The 17,607-nt window shown below is 39.0% G+C and overlaps 2 protein-coding genes across 4 annotated transcripts in view; both read left to right on the top strand.

The window, feature by feature from the left end:
• The window catches only part of LOC120288408 (lectin 7-like), a 1,104-nt gene extending 672 nt beyond the window's left edge, over positions 1 to 432 (top strand). The window contains exon 2 of the mRNA XM_039302370.1: positions 424 to 432. Within this exon, the coding sequence (XP_039158304.1) occupies positions 424 to 432 (9 nt within the window). The remainder of the gene's footprint in view (positions 1 to 423) is intronic.
• A 3,311-nt stretch (positions 433 to 3,743) lies between these two features.
• Positions 3,744 to 7,365, top strand: LOC104453368 (UDP-N-acetylglucosamine transferase subunit ALG14-like). Of its 3 annotated transcripts, XM_039302164.1 has the most exons (7): positions 3,744 to 3,857; positions 3,958 to 4,065; positions 4,353 to 4,576; positions 4,674 to 4,813; positions 6,328 to 6,474; positions 6,571 to 6,630; positions 6,799 to 7,365. In XM_039302164.1, the coding sequence occupies exons 3-7, from the start codon at positions 4,432 to 4,434 to the stop codon at positions 6,973 to 6,975; spliced, it is 669 nt and encodes a 222-aa protein (XP_039158098.1). In that variant the 5' UTR covers positions 3,744 to 3,857; positions 3,958 to 4,065; positions 4,353 to 4,431; the 3' UTR covers positions 6,976 to 7,365. The 3 variants fall into 3 exon arrangements, with proteins under 3 accessions (XP_039158098.1, XP_039158099.1, XP_018715383.2); XM_039302165.1 differs by lacking the exon at positions 3,958 to 4,065; XM_018859838.2 differs by having other exon boundaries at positions 3,749 to 4,065.
• The last annotated feature ends 10,242 nt before the right edge of the window (positions 7,366 to 17,607 follow it).

The raw sequence follows: 17,607 nt of genomic DNA, 5'->3' as shown, positions 1-17,607 counted from the left end.
TGTCAAAACGGACTATTCTCCTTGGCCTTTGCTTTTAGCCAATGCCCAAACCTATTTGTCTTCCTGTCTTCAAATTTAGTCTCATCATAAGGGATTTCTTTACAGCCTGTTGTAAAGTGCCCAACTCTTCCATAGGAATAGCATAATCTAGGTAGTCTCTTATACTTAAAATCCAACCAAACTTTCTCCTCTCCCAAATTGTATAAGGTACCATGCCTTAAAGGTATATCCAAGTTCAGTTCTACTCTTGCTCTTCTCACCTTTTGAAATGCCACACCTTTTTTTTTTTTTCCACTTTTGCTTCTTTTACGCAACCTAATATTTGAGCAATATGTGACACAACCTCCTCACTGCACCATTCGATAGGTAACCCATGAACTTGAACCCAGAATTCACAGCTTGTAAATCTGTAACATTGCGCAGGTTTATTAGGCTCTCATGGTTTAAGGATCAATAGATTACTCGCAAAGGACCATGGGCTATTTGCTAACACTCGTTTTTTATCCATTTCAGAATCAAAGGTAAAGGACAAAATATTTGCTTCGCGCTGCGCAAAACTCACAGAATCTACCTTCCAAGCTCGCTTCATAGTGGTAAGAAATGCCTGATAATTGATATTTCCTCCCGAATACTAGAGGTGTGCAACGAAAACCGCCCGAACCGGGACCGGACTGGACCGGACCGGACCGGACCGGACCGGCCTGTTTTGGGCGGTTCCCACGGTCGTCGGTCCGGTTCCTAGTTCCTAATCTTGGAACTGGCGGCCGGTTGGTCCGATTCTCGGTTCCAAGGTGGGAACCGGACCGACCGGACCAATTTTTTTATATATATAATTTATATACATATAATATATAAACACATATAATATATGAATATTATATGTGAAACTTATTGCAATTACAATTGCAATTGAGGTGACAATCTTCTATGTGGCCAAGAGACCACCAAAGCTTTGTTGTTACTCTTTATTTATAGAGAAAACTTACTTGTTAGTTTCATTTTCTACTCGATGTGAGACAAGGCTCTAGGAGTTCCTCGTGCTCAAACTCTCTCTCTTGCTCCCCTCACTAGCAAACAACAAGGCACTTCAAGCCTCAAAGAGTCTGATATCGACTAAATATTCAAAGCATAGAAGAGAGATTGTCTATAAAACCTAAACTAAGCACAACCTTTAATCAAATTGTTCATGACTTTTATGCTTAAAATTAAGCGTGAAACACATAAACTGTGATTAATATTCACGCAAGTGAAGTGTGAATATTTTGCACATGGCGTATGGAAACATGTGTGAGTAGTTTTATTAGAACGCCCAGGAACCGAATTGGATTGATTGGTCCGGAGCATAGTTTTTCTTTAGTGAAAAAGGAAAATGCCGATTTTGTTGGACCGGACCGGACCGAACCGATGGTCCGGTCCGGTTCCCGGTCCTAGGACCAAACGGTCCGGTCCACGGTTCCCAAAATTGAGAACCGGTTCTCCCGGTCCCACCTTGGAACCGGACCGAACCGGGAACCTATCACCCCTACCGAATACAACTTACCGAACACAGTACATTGACACTTATCTAGTATCGCCTTTGAAATTACTCTTTCCCGAGGCGAGGCATCCACCTCTATTCGCAGATTCCCTAGCCTCTTACACAATAAGGCTAGATGACAATCCATTGCCCCGAGTTCATCCATTTTCCTCCCCAAGAAATTGCTATTTCTAAAGCGCAAGGAGGCTAAGGATCAGATTCAAAACTCAACATCCACGAATTGTTGCCAAGTGAAGGACTTCATCCCAACTTGGATTAAAGAAGAAAACCCCATTCGATCAGAATCAGAACTCAACACCCACGTATTGCTGCCAACTGAAGAAATCCATCCCGACTTGGATAAAAGAAGAAAGCCCTATTCAAGCGACAACCCAGAAGAAAGTCCGCAGATAAAGACGATAGCCGAACCTTTAGATCTCGCACTTCTTGAAGCCGTCAAAAGAGGAAAACCCTATCCTACAACAGCAGCGAAGGAACCAAGGAGAGGGTAGGGTAATTCATACTGAGAACTATAAAAGGTTTTGGGTTTTTGGGATTCGGACGATTACAGGAGGCTAGGGTTTGGGGGACAGCTACCAAAGGGAGGTAGGGGAGAGCTCTCATATCCAAGAGAGGGTTTTCATCGAGTTAGAATTCAATCACTTACGGGCGAGAAAAGGGGACACGATCCCCCTTAGTGCCTCAATCCCTCACTGGGTCTACCCCAATGCGCATTTCTATGTCTATTTTCGCTCCTCTCTTTTCCTTAATTAGCCTCTTTCCCAAATACTTGCTCATACATGTAATCGAGGTTTGACAAATCAAGAGTGTATGATCGCCAATTTATTTATAAATATTTCAATTGTACTAATTTAGTCCTAAACCTTTTCATGATTTGTTAATTTAGTTATAACTTTTCGATTACATCAATTTAGCCCTAAAGCTTATGAAGATTTGCCAATTTATAACCTAAACCTATCATTTGTATATTTATTTGGAATGACTATAATGACAAATTGTAAAAAAATTATAATTAAATTGATAAATATATTATTAAATTAGCATAATTGAAAGAATAATCATCTAAATTAATAAATCGTCAAAAATTTAAGATTAAATTAATATGATTAAAAAGTCGATGATTGAATTGACTACTTGGAATTTTTTTTGGAGAATTTCCGGCAAATGATCTTCGTGCAAAGACAAACTAGACGATAATATATTCCACGGTCACGGCCGTTCGAAAAGCATTCCCAGTAGGGGTGAGTAGCGGTCTAGGGTCGACTCCCGGACCGACCCGGACCGGCCCAACCCCGCCGGTCTGGCCTCCTAGGGGACTAGGTTGGTCCTTGGTCCCGAAATTCTAGGACCAACACGTGCGGGTTGGTCTTCTGGCCCTAAGAGATTTTGGTCCAAGTTTTGGGTTATATTATATTATATTATATTATATTATATTATATTATATTATTTATAAGTCTTTTATATATTCAAACCTAAGTAAAATATCCGTTCAAAAAAAAAAAAACCTAAGTAAAATGATGCTAAAGCCGTTGACTCCTCGTGCTCAAAGTCATGGATAGACGACATCTAATTCCAAAAGGCGTGAAGTTTACGACATAAAGGTCTTCACAGCCTCCTCCTCCACAATCTAGAGTACGTTCTTCACCGTGAGGACCAAGGACTCCTCATAGTCATGGACTCGCGACGTCCAAAACGGCGCGAAGTTTACGCCATAAATCTCCTCACGGCTTCCTTCCTCAAAGTATGTTCTCTTTCATTATGTCTTCTTTGTTCTTCAATTTGCCAAAATCAAAAGTAGCAACATCCCGCTTGCTGCATTGTGGATCCTATCTTGTCCCATATCTCGATGAGCGGTTAGTACATTTAAATTTATATTATTATGTTATCTTAAATTTGCTGAATATATATTGGTATTTATAGTTTAGTTGCACAACGCCGCATTGTGAATGGCGTAATTTAAATTTGTAAGTTTGCTTTTTTAGGGAGTTTAAAAACAAAACGAAAAATTATCGACGGTCCCGGTTGATCCCTAACCGACCAAACCCATCAGCCCCATCCGGCCCTGGCCCCGCTTAATAGACGATCCTCGATCCTAAAATTAAAAATCGGTAACCAACACTATACGGCTGGCCTGCAGGGTTGTGGCCTGACCAACCCGGACCATGCTCACCCTAATTCCCAGTATATTTTGGACAATATTCTCTCTCTCTCTCTCTCTCTCTCTATCTGTTTTGTGAGTGCATGTATGAGCGCGTCCGTTGGACGGGAGCGCCGGCGTCGCAGATCGGCGGCGACCCGATGCCTAATCTTCTCCTAACAGGTTTTCACTCGCAGTTTGCCTTTTTTTCTCACAAGCGATTTCTAGCTCGCCGGACCCCATTCTGGACTTGTCTTGTCTCTCATCGGATTCATCGATTCAGCTCCGTCTCCGTGCCCTTGATCTTCGTGAATTTGGCCGATCCTCATCTGGTTCCTCCTCGGGTGGAACAACTAGAAAGGGGTCGCGGATAAGCAATCTTCCTATTTTGGTGGGTCGACTTTAATTTTTGCCGTTTGCGTGTAGAAATTCGGGGGTTGCGTTTCTGCGCAGCGTAATTCACTGGGTTTGGGTGGCATCTGTTCTGTCGTAATTTATCAGAATTCTTTCGATGCCTTGAGGCACTGGTTTCTAAAATGAAAACCCAAGTGCGGAGTCCGCTTCTGGGCTTAAAACTGTGCAGTAATCGTGGAAGTAGAAAATCCAAAATGTAATTTTGAGTTCTCATTTCTCCTTCATGATGCCATAAATCAACGAAATCGACATATGATCCTGCAGGTTAGCTTGGGAGGACGTAAAGGAAACAAGTTTGAATCTTGAATTAGCAAAAGGAAGCACGGGACACTTCCTGTAGATCATGGCTCTCGGCTCTGTTGTAGCTGCTGTTACTGCTCTTGCTCTTCTGATACTGATCCGGTTTCTATACGTTGTACTTTGGAGTGGAAAATTGCTTCATGGGAAATCCCAAAAGACCTATAGTACTCTTGTTATTTTAGGCTCAGGTAAGCTCGTAAATGATTTACTTGCTAGCTTCTTTCTGAATTGCATTCGTGATGAAGGCATCCTGGTCTAATCATGTGTGAGCATTGGCTTTTGCAGGGGGTCATACGGCTGAGATGTTGAATCTCTTGTCTGTGTTGCAGAAAGAAAGGTTTGCACCTAGATTCTATGTTGCAGCTGCCACTGACATAATGAGTCTACAAAAAGCTCGTGTGTTGGAGGACTCCTTGGTCGATGTGGTAAAGCACTTATGCTTATATGTTTTAATGATCTAGTAATGTCATTTCTGACTTTATGCTTGTGGTGCTTCTCTATTATTGTCATTTTTGTTCTTGTAGAACTGTAATCACCTCATTATTCTTTCAAAAGATGCCCAAAGATATGGTTTTCATGAATGGATTCACATTAAATATGAAATTTTGATTGTGGCAGGACCTCCTTCCATATGGAATAGGAATGTTGGATGAGATCATTTGTGGGTAAGAGCATTGGCCTTGGTAATGGTTGTGAAGGCATGTACTGGAAAGGATTAGATTGTTGAGGAGAGTAGAAACCAATTTGAACTGGTGATGTGAAAATTATTAGTCATGTGTACTCTGCCTTCACTTAAATTTGAGTCAAACTACTGGTTGTTTTTTCTTCAAATAGACGTAGTTATAACTATATGAGGCCCTTGGATAACGGAGCAGATTTATTCACTTTCCTGCGTGGAGGAACAACTGTATACAAGAATCACCAGACCATTGGGGGAGCTTAGAGTTGGAAAAGCAATTAGTGGGCAGATAAGCTCAGCTTAAAACTGTGAGCTACATTTCTATAGATAGTGTTTTTCTACTAGATATATTGCATATCAGATATCTTACTTCAGTTGTCTGCGGAAAAAGTACCAGAAGAGGGTCCATTGACCGCATTTGATTCATGTTCATGCAAATAAGGAACAAAACTTCAGATATCAAATCAGTCAATAGTGTCCTCACAATAGCACATAAAATAGTACATTGTAGCCAAAGTGTTAGACAATCCTGTAGCAAAAGATTGCTCTGTAAACTGTTTTATGGCCCCTGCCAGATATATAGCCTGTTACGACTTTTTGGCTTCTGCAATAACATGCTCCTGTATAACCTGATTTCATAGGGTTAGGCAATCTCACACTGAAGTGGTCATTGGCCTGGCTTTCTTTTGTATACCACCAAATTATTTGGGTTCAATCTGAGTAAATTATAATGAAGTGGTCATTGGCCTGGCTTTGTGAGAGTCCAATCATCTTTAATGGGAAACAATAGGGCAAAGATTTATTAATGAAATAGACAAAAGAAAGTGTGGTGATCAACTCGCTAGTTAGATAGTGTGAAATCCAGTTTTGCTTAAATAACCTTTGGAAACTACAGTGCAATTGAGATTTCATCTTCCATTCTGTTCTATCACATGCACAGGGTCTACAGCATGCCTGGTCCAGTGTCATCATCTTTGTATCATGACTCATTATGCTTTCAACAAACATGCAGAATCATTTGGTAGATTTGGGATGCCAATAATTCAGATATCACTAGTTGGACAACACATGCGCATGCACGCGCACGTGCACACAAAACAAGCATGTGATGCTAAAATGCAGGAAAACTGTGGCTTCCAGTAGTGCAGTTTTCTGTTGCTGGCTCAGCCTGATTCATGTTGTTCGTTCTTTGTCTTTTATTAATTGTAGCTGAAATTCGTAATATACCCCAAGTTAGTGAGAAATCTATTGTGTGTTTAGGCTGGGGTCAGTTCAGGGGAAACTGCAAAGTACATGCAGATATACCGGAGCAGAGAGGTTGGTCAATCATATATAACTTCTGTTTGGACGACTTTAGTTGCCACTGCTCATGCACTATATATCATGATTCAACTCAGACCAGAAGTGGTAATTTCTTTCTATAAAGTTTAATATCTCTCGTCTTTATTAGTTATAAAAACTGCTTTACTCACTTGACTGATACCTGTCACATTGGAAATGCAGATCCTCTGTAATGGCCCAGGGACGTGCATTCCACTTTGCATAATTGCCTTCTTATTCAAGGTTTAGAACTATCCTCTCTCTCTCTCTCTCTCTCTCTCTCTCTCTCTCTCTCTGTGACACACCAACCCACCCACCCACCTACAGGTTCTTTCATTTTCGTTGTATTTGTCAAATTAATATTTGACCAGTATGCCATAAGACTGAAAAACAGTGTTCAAACCGTGGCAGGTTCTGGGAATTAGATGGTCTTCTATATTTTACGTGGAGAGCATAGCTAGGGTGAGGAGACTGTCTTTAAGTGGCTTGCTTCTGTACAAATTGAGAGTAGCTGATCAGTTCTTTGTGCAATGGCCACAGTTGCATAGGAAATATCCCCAGGCTGTGTATGTCGGTTGTCTTATGTAGGTGATTAAGGTTTGTGTTTTACACGAGGAGAATCATAGGTTTCATTCAAAGCAATCATTATGAGGTGGCAGTGGCATAAATACAGACCCAACAGTTTTCCTGCCTAGAAATAAGATGGCTTGAAAGATTTTATTGGGAAGCTCATAGTGAATGATTCATTTGTTAGTTCTTGCTTTCAAGAGAATGCATTTGGCTCGACATCTCAAGGGAAAAGGATATGGTAATTATCGGAACGGTGTGAAGGCTATTTATATGGATATCAATATTTTGTGTCGATGGGGTGAACATTGTGCAAGTTTGTTTAAATCTTGCACATTAAATTGGGGAAAAAATGGTTTTTTGATAGTGTGGATTTGTATGAGTCCAATCCAAACCCAATCATTTCGATTACTTGCCTCATTCTCTAGCTGATTTTTATTATCTAATCTGATGACCGAAGTTTGGGTATGAACAATAACTTCCAACGGGTTACTTTGTCCATGATTCACGCTGCTCTTAATTGTCTGCTTGACAGTATCCATTTGTGTATCATAGATGTAGTGTAAATAGGCATCTATTGGGGACTTATTTTTTCGTTCTTGGCTGATGGATAAGTCAATTTGCAATGTGTGCACCTTGATCATGCACTATTATTGGTATTGTTTAATGTACGATTTTGGTTTGACAAAGTCACAAATCTGCTCTAAGTGTGTCCTAACTTTGTTCTCATGATTATCTTCTTATCTGGAGTTTGTTTTGTTTTGGATTTGTCTATTATTTGTCTTGGTTTGCAGTTGGACTGGGTTTCTTTAATGTATATTTGTGGAAATGAATGAAATGATTTTTTGACAAAAAATAAAGTTTACTTGGGGCTCACATTGTTTCCTTGGTGGTTAAGCAAGTTCCCTTTTAGCTGAAAACGTCACACGGATCGATGACATGTCAAATTGGGTGGCTAAGATCAATTAGTGAAAGAATGGCTAGATTTAAGCTTACAAGTTATGATGACGTGGCTTAGGGGTATTTTTGTAATTTCACTGAGGGCATTTTGGTAAATTTTCTCGATGCAAGGAGAGAGAGAACTGACTGGTTGGTTCGCTTGGTCGTTCGGCTCAATTAGGAGGGAGGGAAAGGGGGGTCGTTCAGCTCAAAGGGGGAAGGTGGGGAGGGAGGGAGAGAGATTCGACCGGTTTAATTCGGACCAAATTGAGAGCAATTGGATGTAAGTTGGACCAATTCTTTTTGGGCGGGATGATTTACGATAATTCAATTGTTCAATTTTGCCTCAAATTTCATGATTTGACTCTCTTTTTTGTCAAAAAAAAATTGTATTCATTATTCAAAAGGTTTTAGAAGAAGTATATAAATTTTAATGACAAAGTAAATCGAAGCAAAGCAAAGGTTGAAATCTTAGAAAATAAAGCCAAATTCAGAAAATAAGAAGGATCAACGGAGCATCGGCAAGATTAAGTGCGCAATTGTTTCATAATAATGGATATGTCAAGAAAAATAATTGGTGGTCAATTACTCAATCTTGTATCATTGATAAGTATACGCCAAAAATTCCTTCTCTAATAGCTATGATATTGTTAGTTGACGGTGCGCGCCTAGATTTGATTTTCTTTACATTATCGTCGTTTCTTTACATTATTGTCGTATGAAGAAAACCAAAATATGTGGAATAAACATTAATATAACGTTTGGAAGAACAAATCTTTATAATTTAGCGAAATACCACAACTCTCATATGGAGGTAAAGGAGCTATAAACAGATAAATCACAGAGGTATCGAATCCTCGAAAATATTATTAAACTCTTAGATATCAATTAGGATAGAAGGACTCCTAGGTCTAGAACTAGATTAAGAAAAATCAATCTTTCGGATTTAAAATAAGATTGGGATAAAAGAGCTCCTAGTTGGGAGAGAAGAAAAAAAGAAGAAAAGAACAAGAAAATTTAAATAAAATCAACAATAGATGGAGGGGAGGGTGAGACTAGCTCAAACCCTCCTCATGGCTGAAAGTTGAAGAAGACAATGAAGAGAGAGAGGGAGAAATTTTGGTTGCTTGTGCTTGCTGATGTCCAACTACTCCATGATTTGACTTGGTATTCCTTCAATTTGAGTAAACCAGATTGGGGTTCAAATTGGTCAAATATCCCAGTTGCATTACTTTTGTTGAAATTCACCATGAAGGAAGGGAGGCACGAAGAGAGGGAGTCGATCAAATTGAGAGCAATTAGACATAAATTGGACCAATTCTTTTTGGTCGAGTTCAGTTGGGATAATTCAATTGTTCAATTTTACCTCAAATTTCATGATTTGGCTTCTTCTTTTTTTTCTTTTTTCTTTTTTCCAAAAAAAAAATTGTATTTATTACTTAAGAGGATTAAGGAGAAGCATATAAATTTTTTGGCAAAGTATATCGAAGTAAAGCAAAGTTCAAAATATTACAAAATAAGCCAAATCTAGAAAATAAGAAGGATTAACACAGCATCGGCAAAATTAAGTGCATACTTGTTTCATAAGAATGGATATGTCAAGAAAAATAATTGGTGGCCAACCACTAGATCTCGTATCATCGTCAATGATAAGCACGCGCCAAAAATTTCTTCTCTAATAGCTATGGCATTGCTAGTTGGCGATGCAGGCCTAGATTCGACTTTCTTTACATTATTGTCGAACAAAGACAATCAAAATTTGTTGAATAAACATTGATTTAACTTTTGGAAGAGCAAATCTTTATAGTTTAGGGAGACGCCACAACTCTTGTCATCATTATTGAAACTGGAGGTAGAGAAGCTCTACATGGACAAATCATGGAGGTATTGAATTCTCGAAAATATTATTAAAACTCTTACATATAAATTGGGATGGAAAGACTCTCATTAACAAAGTTCGATTTTTCAGATTTAAAATTAGATTGGGAGAGAAGAGCTCCCAAATTGGGAGAGAAGAAAAAAGAATAAAAGAACAAGAAAATTTAAATAAAATCAACTATAGATGGAGGGGAGGGTGAGACTAGCTCAAACCCTCCTCATGGATGAAGGTTGAAGAAGACAATGAAGAGAGGAGAGGGAGAGAGACTTGTCGACTACTTGTGCTTGTTGATGTTCAACTACTCTATGGTTTGACTTGGTATTCCTTCAATTTGAGTAAACTAGAATGGGCTCAAATTGGTCAAATATCCCAATTGCATTACTTTTCTTGAAATTCACCATGGGTATGGCCAATTCCATCCTAGTTGATTCAATTTGCCAAATTTGTTCAATTAAGGATTGATTTAGTGGTTCAAGCCAAATTAGATCCAATCGGGTCATCTTGGTTTGAAATGGATTAGTTTGGTGTGATAGGATTGATTTATCACATCTCAATTTCTCCACTTTCCCTCAAATTGCATTATGAGCTAAAGCCATCATATACAATTAAGGTTCAATTGATCAAATTATACCTCAATTTAATCAAATTAGACTTTAGACTAGTATGGGTCAAAACAAATTGAGCCAATTGAATCAATCCCCTTAGATCTCCCATGTGCAAAACCATTTAACACCTAGTCAATGACTAGCCGCATTTTCCATGTGACTTTGACATGCGGTCGACCCTACATGAGATGCGTTAGTTAACACGATAACTATTTTTAATGGCTTCAAATCCTCTTAAACTAGTAACCAGTCCCTAGCGGAGTTGCCAAGCCTATCGTAATCCGACCTCATCACCACCCGCTAGAGGAGGGAGGAAAGGTCGGATTTAAAGGTACATGACTAAGAAAGTTCCAAAATCATTCAATCAACAGTGAACTTGCATTCAATATACCTTGAACCACAATAAAACATTGATAAACACATAATCCTCAAATTTAAAGCTTTTTATTGATCTAATGGCGAATCCTAGCCTCAATTACCTTTTCATGATTTTTGTCGATTTTGATCTGCAATTGGATAAATCAAACCACATCGAAACACAAACGGACCTCCAAAGATTGAATCGGAAATGTGGATCACCTAGATTGGCTGGACCGCTGGTTTGGTTTGCAAACATAGAATCAATACTAATCAGACCAGTCTTTGCACTCTCCGGAGAGGATTTGTCACTAGAGATGATTTGGCAACCGTACCTATTGATCTCGACCACACCTGATCGGGGATGGACATAGGATCAGATCGGATCAGATTCGGTGGTTGTGGAGTCGTTGTCAGCCACTGGTTGGAACAAATCAAGCCACCAGAACTGTTTTGTGGGCTGATTTGCTGGTGGCTTGATTTGGAGATCCTTGACCACCAAGAGGTTGGGGATAGAGCTGGGATGGAGCCGGACCTAGCCTGACAATAGCTTGATCATCCCCAGTGATCAGATCCTTAAGAAAATGCAAACGATCCAAAAGTGGATCGGTTGGCAGTGGTTGGGTTTTGCATGATCGAAACAACTTCTATCAAGGCTGAGCCTACTCACACTCACTTAAGGAAGACCGGACAAGGGAGGCGACTATCGAGCGGGGGGTGGGGTGGGTGGGGTGGTTTGGGGTTGATTGGCGATCGTTGATTACTGACATGAGGCTAGTTTGGGCGGCAATGACTGAACCGACGAGGAGAGAGAAACGGTTAGAGCAGGAAAAGAGGAGAGAGAGAGAGAGGGGTTTGATTTGAAGAGAGAAAGATTTATGCAGAATTGGTACTTACAACACGCCCTAATTGATCGATCTCGACCATCAGTTTGATCTAACGATCTAAATGTTAATCCAATGGAAAAAACTTGATTTTGAAAGTTTGATTTGTGAAAATCGAGAATTGCATTAAAATGTCTAATTAATGGTGAAAATGCAAATTTACTAAATCTGAGGAACTACCCATAAAATCTTGGGTAATTGAGAGTGCATAAGTAAAATTGGCATAATGAGGATCCCTGAATCAGCCAATAAGGGGCTATACCAACCTGCCTCGCTGGTGACCGATCAAACCAATCAAATTGGTTTGCATAGGTTTGACCAGTTTTTGACTAGTCCAGTCCGATTCTGGCTAGTTCACTTGCCTATAGTCCATATGGGTTCACAATTTATGCAATTTGGTCCTATGACCAAATTGAAGAGAAAATTCAATCGATTAGAGGGGAATTTGCCCGGCTTCGATCCAATTAAGCCAATTAAGCTTTATATATGTGATTTATAGGTCCTCTATTGACCTAATTGAGCAATTACTATGAAACACAACGCACTAAAACCATGGCTACTTAAATTTGAGCCTAAAAGGGTTAAAATGTGCAAACTTGCAATTCAATGGAAAAAATTGCAAATTAATTGAAATCGGGCTCAATTAATATTGTAACTGCCCTATCCAACTAAATACCCATGTGTAAGATCACCTAGAGCATTCAAATTGACTTTGAATTTAGATACCGAGACTCAAGCCAATGCTATCAAGGTCAAATATTAAAATTGGTCTAGATGGACCTTAGTCTTGAATGGGTCAATTTGAATTTCTTCAATTGAAGCATAGTGGCTTGGTTTTCTTGCTTTCAAGAGAGTAAAATCCCTCAAATCGAGAAGTTCTAATGCGAATTTCTTAAAATTGACTTCGGATTTGGAATCATCTTAAGAAAACAAGCAAAAAACAATCGTCTATTCGTAGATCATCAAGAATCAATTTTGACCCTCTATTTAGGATGTAAAACAATGATTATCTTTTGACACAACAATTCGAGAAATCGAATGCATTTAGAATACTCTCTAGACCAAATGCCGAAGTAACTATACCTAATCATGGCTAAAACAAAAGTAATTTTGTTTTTGGTCGATGTAGAACCTAAAACTGAAAAATTCGAGAAACAAGGTTCTTAATCGAAAAGTTTTTGTTGAGAAATGTGGTCTTATCAGAATCTCGAATCTCAATTTTTATCTTTTTTTTTTTTTTTTTCTGATGCGCAGACTAAAAATCATATGTTAATACTATAAAATGACAACATTTAGGTAATGTGTTATGTCAAAATCATCGGATATGACAAAAACAAGTATAGTTCAAAAAAGTTACCTTTACAAATACTGTGCTTGTTACTATTACGACTATCTATGCCCTATCTATAGTTGATACAATTGTTGTAAAAAAAATTGTAAAAACAATTTAACTACCTGTTTAATCGGTAAAATTTGAATATGAAATAACTACGGACAAAAAAATTACCGCTGAAGAAACAACGGTTAAATTTCTCTCTCTTCGTGAAATACACCGCTCCTATTTATAGAGAGCTAGCGTTCACTCTTTCATTGACACTGCTTATACCTACTATTTTGTATCTCTTCTGCTTTAGTTATTCAAAATTCTTGTTCTTTCTGTGCATAAATACCTTTGCACTCAAAACCCATAGCACCCAAAGCTCATCCCTCTTTAAAGGTCGTGAGGAAATCCTCACATACCACTAGCCATAAATCTAACACCTCTAAAGAGGAGGTCATCCAACAAGAAGAATCGCTAAAGGCCACTCAAAAGTTAGAGTGTTGCCCAGGCTGGCGGGTTAACTACCACTAGCACACCACTTCTAGCAACTATAGATGCAGGTCAAGTCTCTCTCTTGGATCAGCAATACTGAGGCGTATCATTCTCGAACCAAATTTGGTACTAAATCGGTGATCATGTCACGATGGATTGGTCCTTCTTGGCTTTAGTGTGATATTGAGACGTATTGTTCCCGAACTAAGTTTGGTATTAAGCCGGTGATCATGTCATGACGGATTGGTTCTTTCTTGGTCATGGTGTGATTTCGAGGCGTATTGTTTCTGATTCAAATTGGACTTAGGCCAATGCTTAACGTATCGTGTCAAACCACAGACTCTCGTTTTGTGCTCGACATATTTTATTGATGTAGTTTCAATAGATCATGAGATACACTTCACTTGACATTACATTGAGGCATTCATACGTGGCTAATGAGGAAGATAACTGATGCGAGAGCATCCAACGTAGCTCCATCAACCAACTCATAACCATCGATGATTATCCAAGCAAATAAAGAAGTTGGGCATTATGTGCTTCGATGGATCATTTGAATGAATAATGTTAATTACTTATCGATATTTTGTGGTATATCGATAACTATCAATGGGAGGCCATTTTAGATGTCTTGTATGACCAATTGATGAAGTTTCAGGAGGATTATTTTCTAGTCAATGGAGGAGCTCGAATTTTGGGAAGGCGAAAAGTTCACGAATGCGGTTCAAGAATATGGAAAGCCAAAGGTTCAAGAACACGGAAAGCTAACGGTTCGAGAATGCGGAAGGCCGACGATTAAAGGCATTTAGTTCTCAATTTAATAAAGGCTTTTTATTAAGTTCATGGCTGTTTTTATTTTTATGTAGCTCAAGAGTCGAACGTTTAATTCCTAGGTCATTAAAATTTGTTTTTAATATTTCGTAAGGCTAAAATCCTCCTATAAATAGGGGAAACTATCCAATGTAAGGGAGATACGAATTTGATGAATGAGAATGGTGAGATTTCCTCAACTTGAGTGAACTCCTTTGGAGAGTGGATAACTCCTTTCGGTTTCTTTATCCTTGGAGCGTAGATCGCTCCTTGGTGGTGAGCCAAGAAGCCCTTTATCCTTGGCTGGTGGAATCTTTAGGCCTTGGTGGTGAGCTTCTTCTATCCCGAAGTCCTTTATTCTTGGCTGGTGGGAGCTTTAGGCCTTGGTGGTGAATTTCGTAGATCTCGATCTGCATCCTTGGTTGGTGGCGCTACCTTTATACCTTGGAAGGAGATTGCTTTTATATTTTCTTATTCCTTTTTGTGTGTTTATCATATACACTACTCCATACACTTAACCACAAAAATCCCCTTATAAAAATTTCCGTTCTTGAATCACTCACCCCATCACGCATCAATAACAATAGACGTGAGTTGTGTGATGATATGCCCGTGTGATCATCTAAAGACCTCGATGCGTTTACGTGGGATAGCGAACCTATCCTGATGCATTTACGTGGGATGATACCTGATTCAATTCGAATGCCCTATGGGATGCCGTTTGTGGATGGATTTCAAAACAATGCTCCTTATAGGAATGCCTTCTTGATGTATTTACGCAAGACGTTGCCATGTTCGATAGGGTGAGATGATGCCTGGTTATGCCAAATGACTACGAATCTTCGGGTTGGTCTTGGGCCTTGAGCAACCATAATAATTGGATATATTTGTGTGGAAAGTGCATGAGATTTATATGTAATCAGGTTTAGAATATGGCATGGCATGGGTGCATGACTATATTATATTGTGTAGCATGGTCTTGAGGATAGCATGGTAGTATGAAATGCCATGATGTTGGAATATAATATGCAGAAACGATAGGATCTTGCAATTTACGTTTACGCGAAATCATCAGAGAAGTAAACGAGAAATAAAAGAGCCACCGGAAATTTACTTTGATTCAGTCCGAGTATCGGTACCTACGTTCACGGGAAGAGCTAACAGCAAATAATCCATTATAATCGGATAATCAGAGTTTATAATCGCTCACACGCTCGAGTGTTTCCCACACATGATTTAACTCAAACGCAAAGTGTTTGTAAATAAACAACTCACTTGGACATAAACTCACAGTACAAAATTACCGTGCGTTTAAACTCAAAATAGAAACGCTCTATGTACGCTGAAAAACAAAAACTCCAGCGTATTTTCTTTTCTTTACGTATGTATGGCTTCACTTCTCTTCAAAGGCTTTTAGCGGCTTCTCTTTCTCTCGTACGGGTGCAGCAGCCACACGCCTCCTTGGACGTTTTCTTTATATATATATGCATGTTGACTTGGGCCCACCTCCGTTTTGGCTCTACGTGCAGGGTTCTTTCCTTTCTTATCATCAGCCAAAATAAACACAAATATCGTGTGTGTGCCCAAGGTCAAACTTTTGACCTTGGGCCCCACCACTTCTTCGTAGGCTTCTCGTGCAGGCTTTCCTACGTGTGTGCGTCTCTCTCTCCTCGACGTGAAAAGAAGAAACTTGCACGAATTCAAGTCCTCTGTATAAAATAGGAAACTTGCTCCTTTTATTTAATTTTCCTCCTTTGTACAGCTATTAGGAGTTCAAGAAAATAAGGGCATTTTCATCCAATTTAAAATCTATTTGGGAAATCTTTATCAACAAATTCGGTTTAACAAATCGTTATCCGAATTTAAACTTGAGACATTAATTTAATAATTCTCCACATTGGCTCAATGTATGAAGCCGATTTATAGTGCTTATCATCCATGCTGCTCTTTTAACGTCTCGACAGGTGCTCACTCTCCATAGACGCCAATAAAGCTCAAGCAGAGCTTGAGCTTCGCCAAAGGAACAGATTTAGTCATTATGTCTGCCAGGTTATCTGCTGTAGCAATCTTTTTAACAATAACATTATCATTACCTAAGACATCTCAAATGAAGTGGTACTTGATGTTGATATGTTTCATTCACTCGTGATAAACTAGATTATCCTTACCTAAGAAATGCAGTTTTCACATCTAGCTGCTTTAGCTCAAGATCCTGCGTGGCAATTAAAGCAAGTAAAACACGAATAGAAGTATGTCTTACTACGGGGAGAGAACACCTCACCGTAGTCAATGCCCTCACGCTATGTATATCCTTCGCCACAAGTCTCGCCTTATACCTCTCTGCCTCAACACCGGGAATGCCCTCTTTCCTTTTAAAGACCTATATTATTTCCGACAATTTTTTGACTCTTGGGTACTTTCATCAGCTTTCATGTCTGATTTTGATGGAGTGATTCCATCTCTTCACTCATAACCTCTAGCCACTACGACGATTTCGAGCTAGCCATCACCTCAGAGTATGACGAATGCTCATCTGTCGCCACCTCATCACCTACAATTATCTGTATAACCATAACGTGCCAGTGATTTAATTTTTATTCTCTATCTATCTGCGACTATAGTGTGCTGTAGCTTTGCTAGTTATTCACTATCATTGATTTCAGGAACTGCGGTTTCATCTGCAGTCTCAACTTCTATTACCTTTGAGGTCTCTGGAGTCTTCACTTGAAGGTCCACCTCACTAATCGATGCGGGAGCATCCAACGTAACTCCATTGACCAACTCAGAACCATCGATGCTTATCCAAGCCAATAAAGAGGTTGGGCATTATGTGTTTCGATGGATCATTTTAAATGAATAATGTTAATTACTTATCAGTACTTTGTGGTATATCGATAACTATCAATGGGAGATCATTTTAGATGTCTTGTATGACCAATTGATTAAGTTTCAGGAGGATTATTTTTTTGTCAAGGGAGGAGCTCGAATTTTGGTAAGGCTAAAGGTTCACGAATGCGGTTCAAGAATATGGAAAGCCAAATGTTCAAGAACACGGAAAGCTAACGGTTCGAGAATGCGGAAGGCCGAAGATTAAAGGCATTTAGTTTCCGTGTTAATAAAGGCTTTTTATTAAGTTCCTAGGTGTTTTTATTTTATGTAGCTCAAGAGTCGAACGTTTAAGTTCTTAGGTCATTAAAGTTTGTTTTTAATATTTACTAAAGCTGAAATCCTCCTATAAATAGAGGAAACTATCCAATGTAAGGGAGATACAAATTTTATGAATGAAAATGGTGAGATGTCCTCTACTTGAGTGAATTCTTTCGAAGAGTAGATAACTCCTTTCGGTTTCTTTATCCTTGGAGAGTA

The sequence above is a fragment of the Eucalyptus grandis genome, chromosome 9 (genome assembly GCF_016545825.1).
Source record: "Eucalyptus grandis isolate ANBG69807.140 chromosome 9, ASM1654582v1, whole genome shotgun sequence".
In the NCBI taxonomy this organism is placed as follows: domain Eukaryota; kingdom Viridiplantae; phylum Streptophyta; class Magnoliopsida; order Myrtales; family Myrtaceae; genus Eucalyptus; species Eucalyptus grandis.
This window is presented reverse-complemented; position numbering and strand designations above follow the sequence as displayed.

Coding starts and splice junctions, on each gene's coding strand:
- LOC104453368 (XM_039302165.1), top strand. CDS start 4,432: ATGGCTCTCGGCTCTGTTGTAGCTGCTGTTACTGCTCTTGCTCTTCTG. Junction 4,814..6,327: donor AGGACTCCTTGGTCGATGTG/GTAAAGCACTTA, acceptor TTGTGTGTTTAG/GCTGGGGTCAGTTCAGGGGA. Junction 6,475..6,570: donor TTCAACTCAGACCAGAAGTG/GTAATTTCTTTC, acceptor TTGGAAATGCAG/ATCCTCTGTAATGGCCCAGG.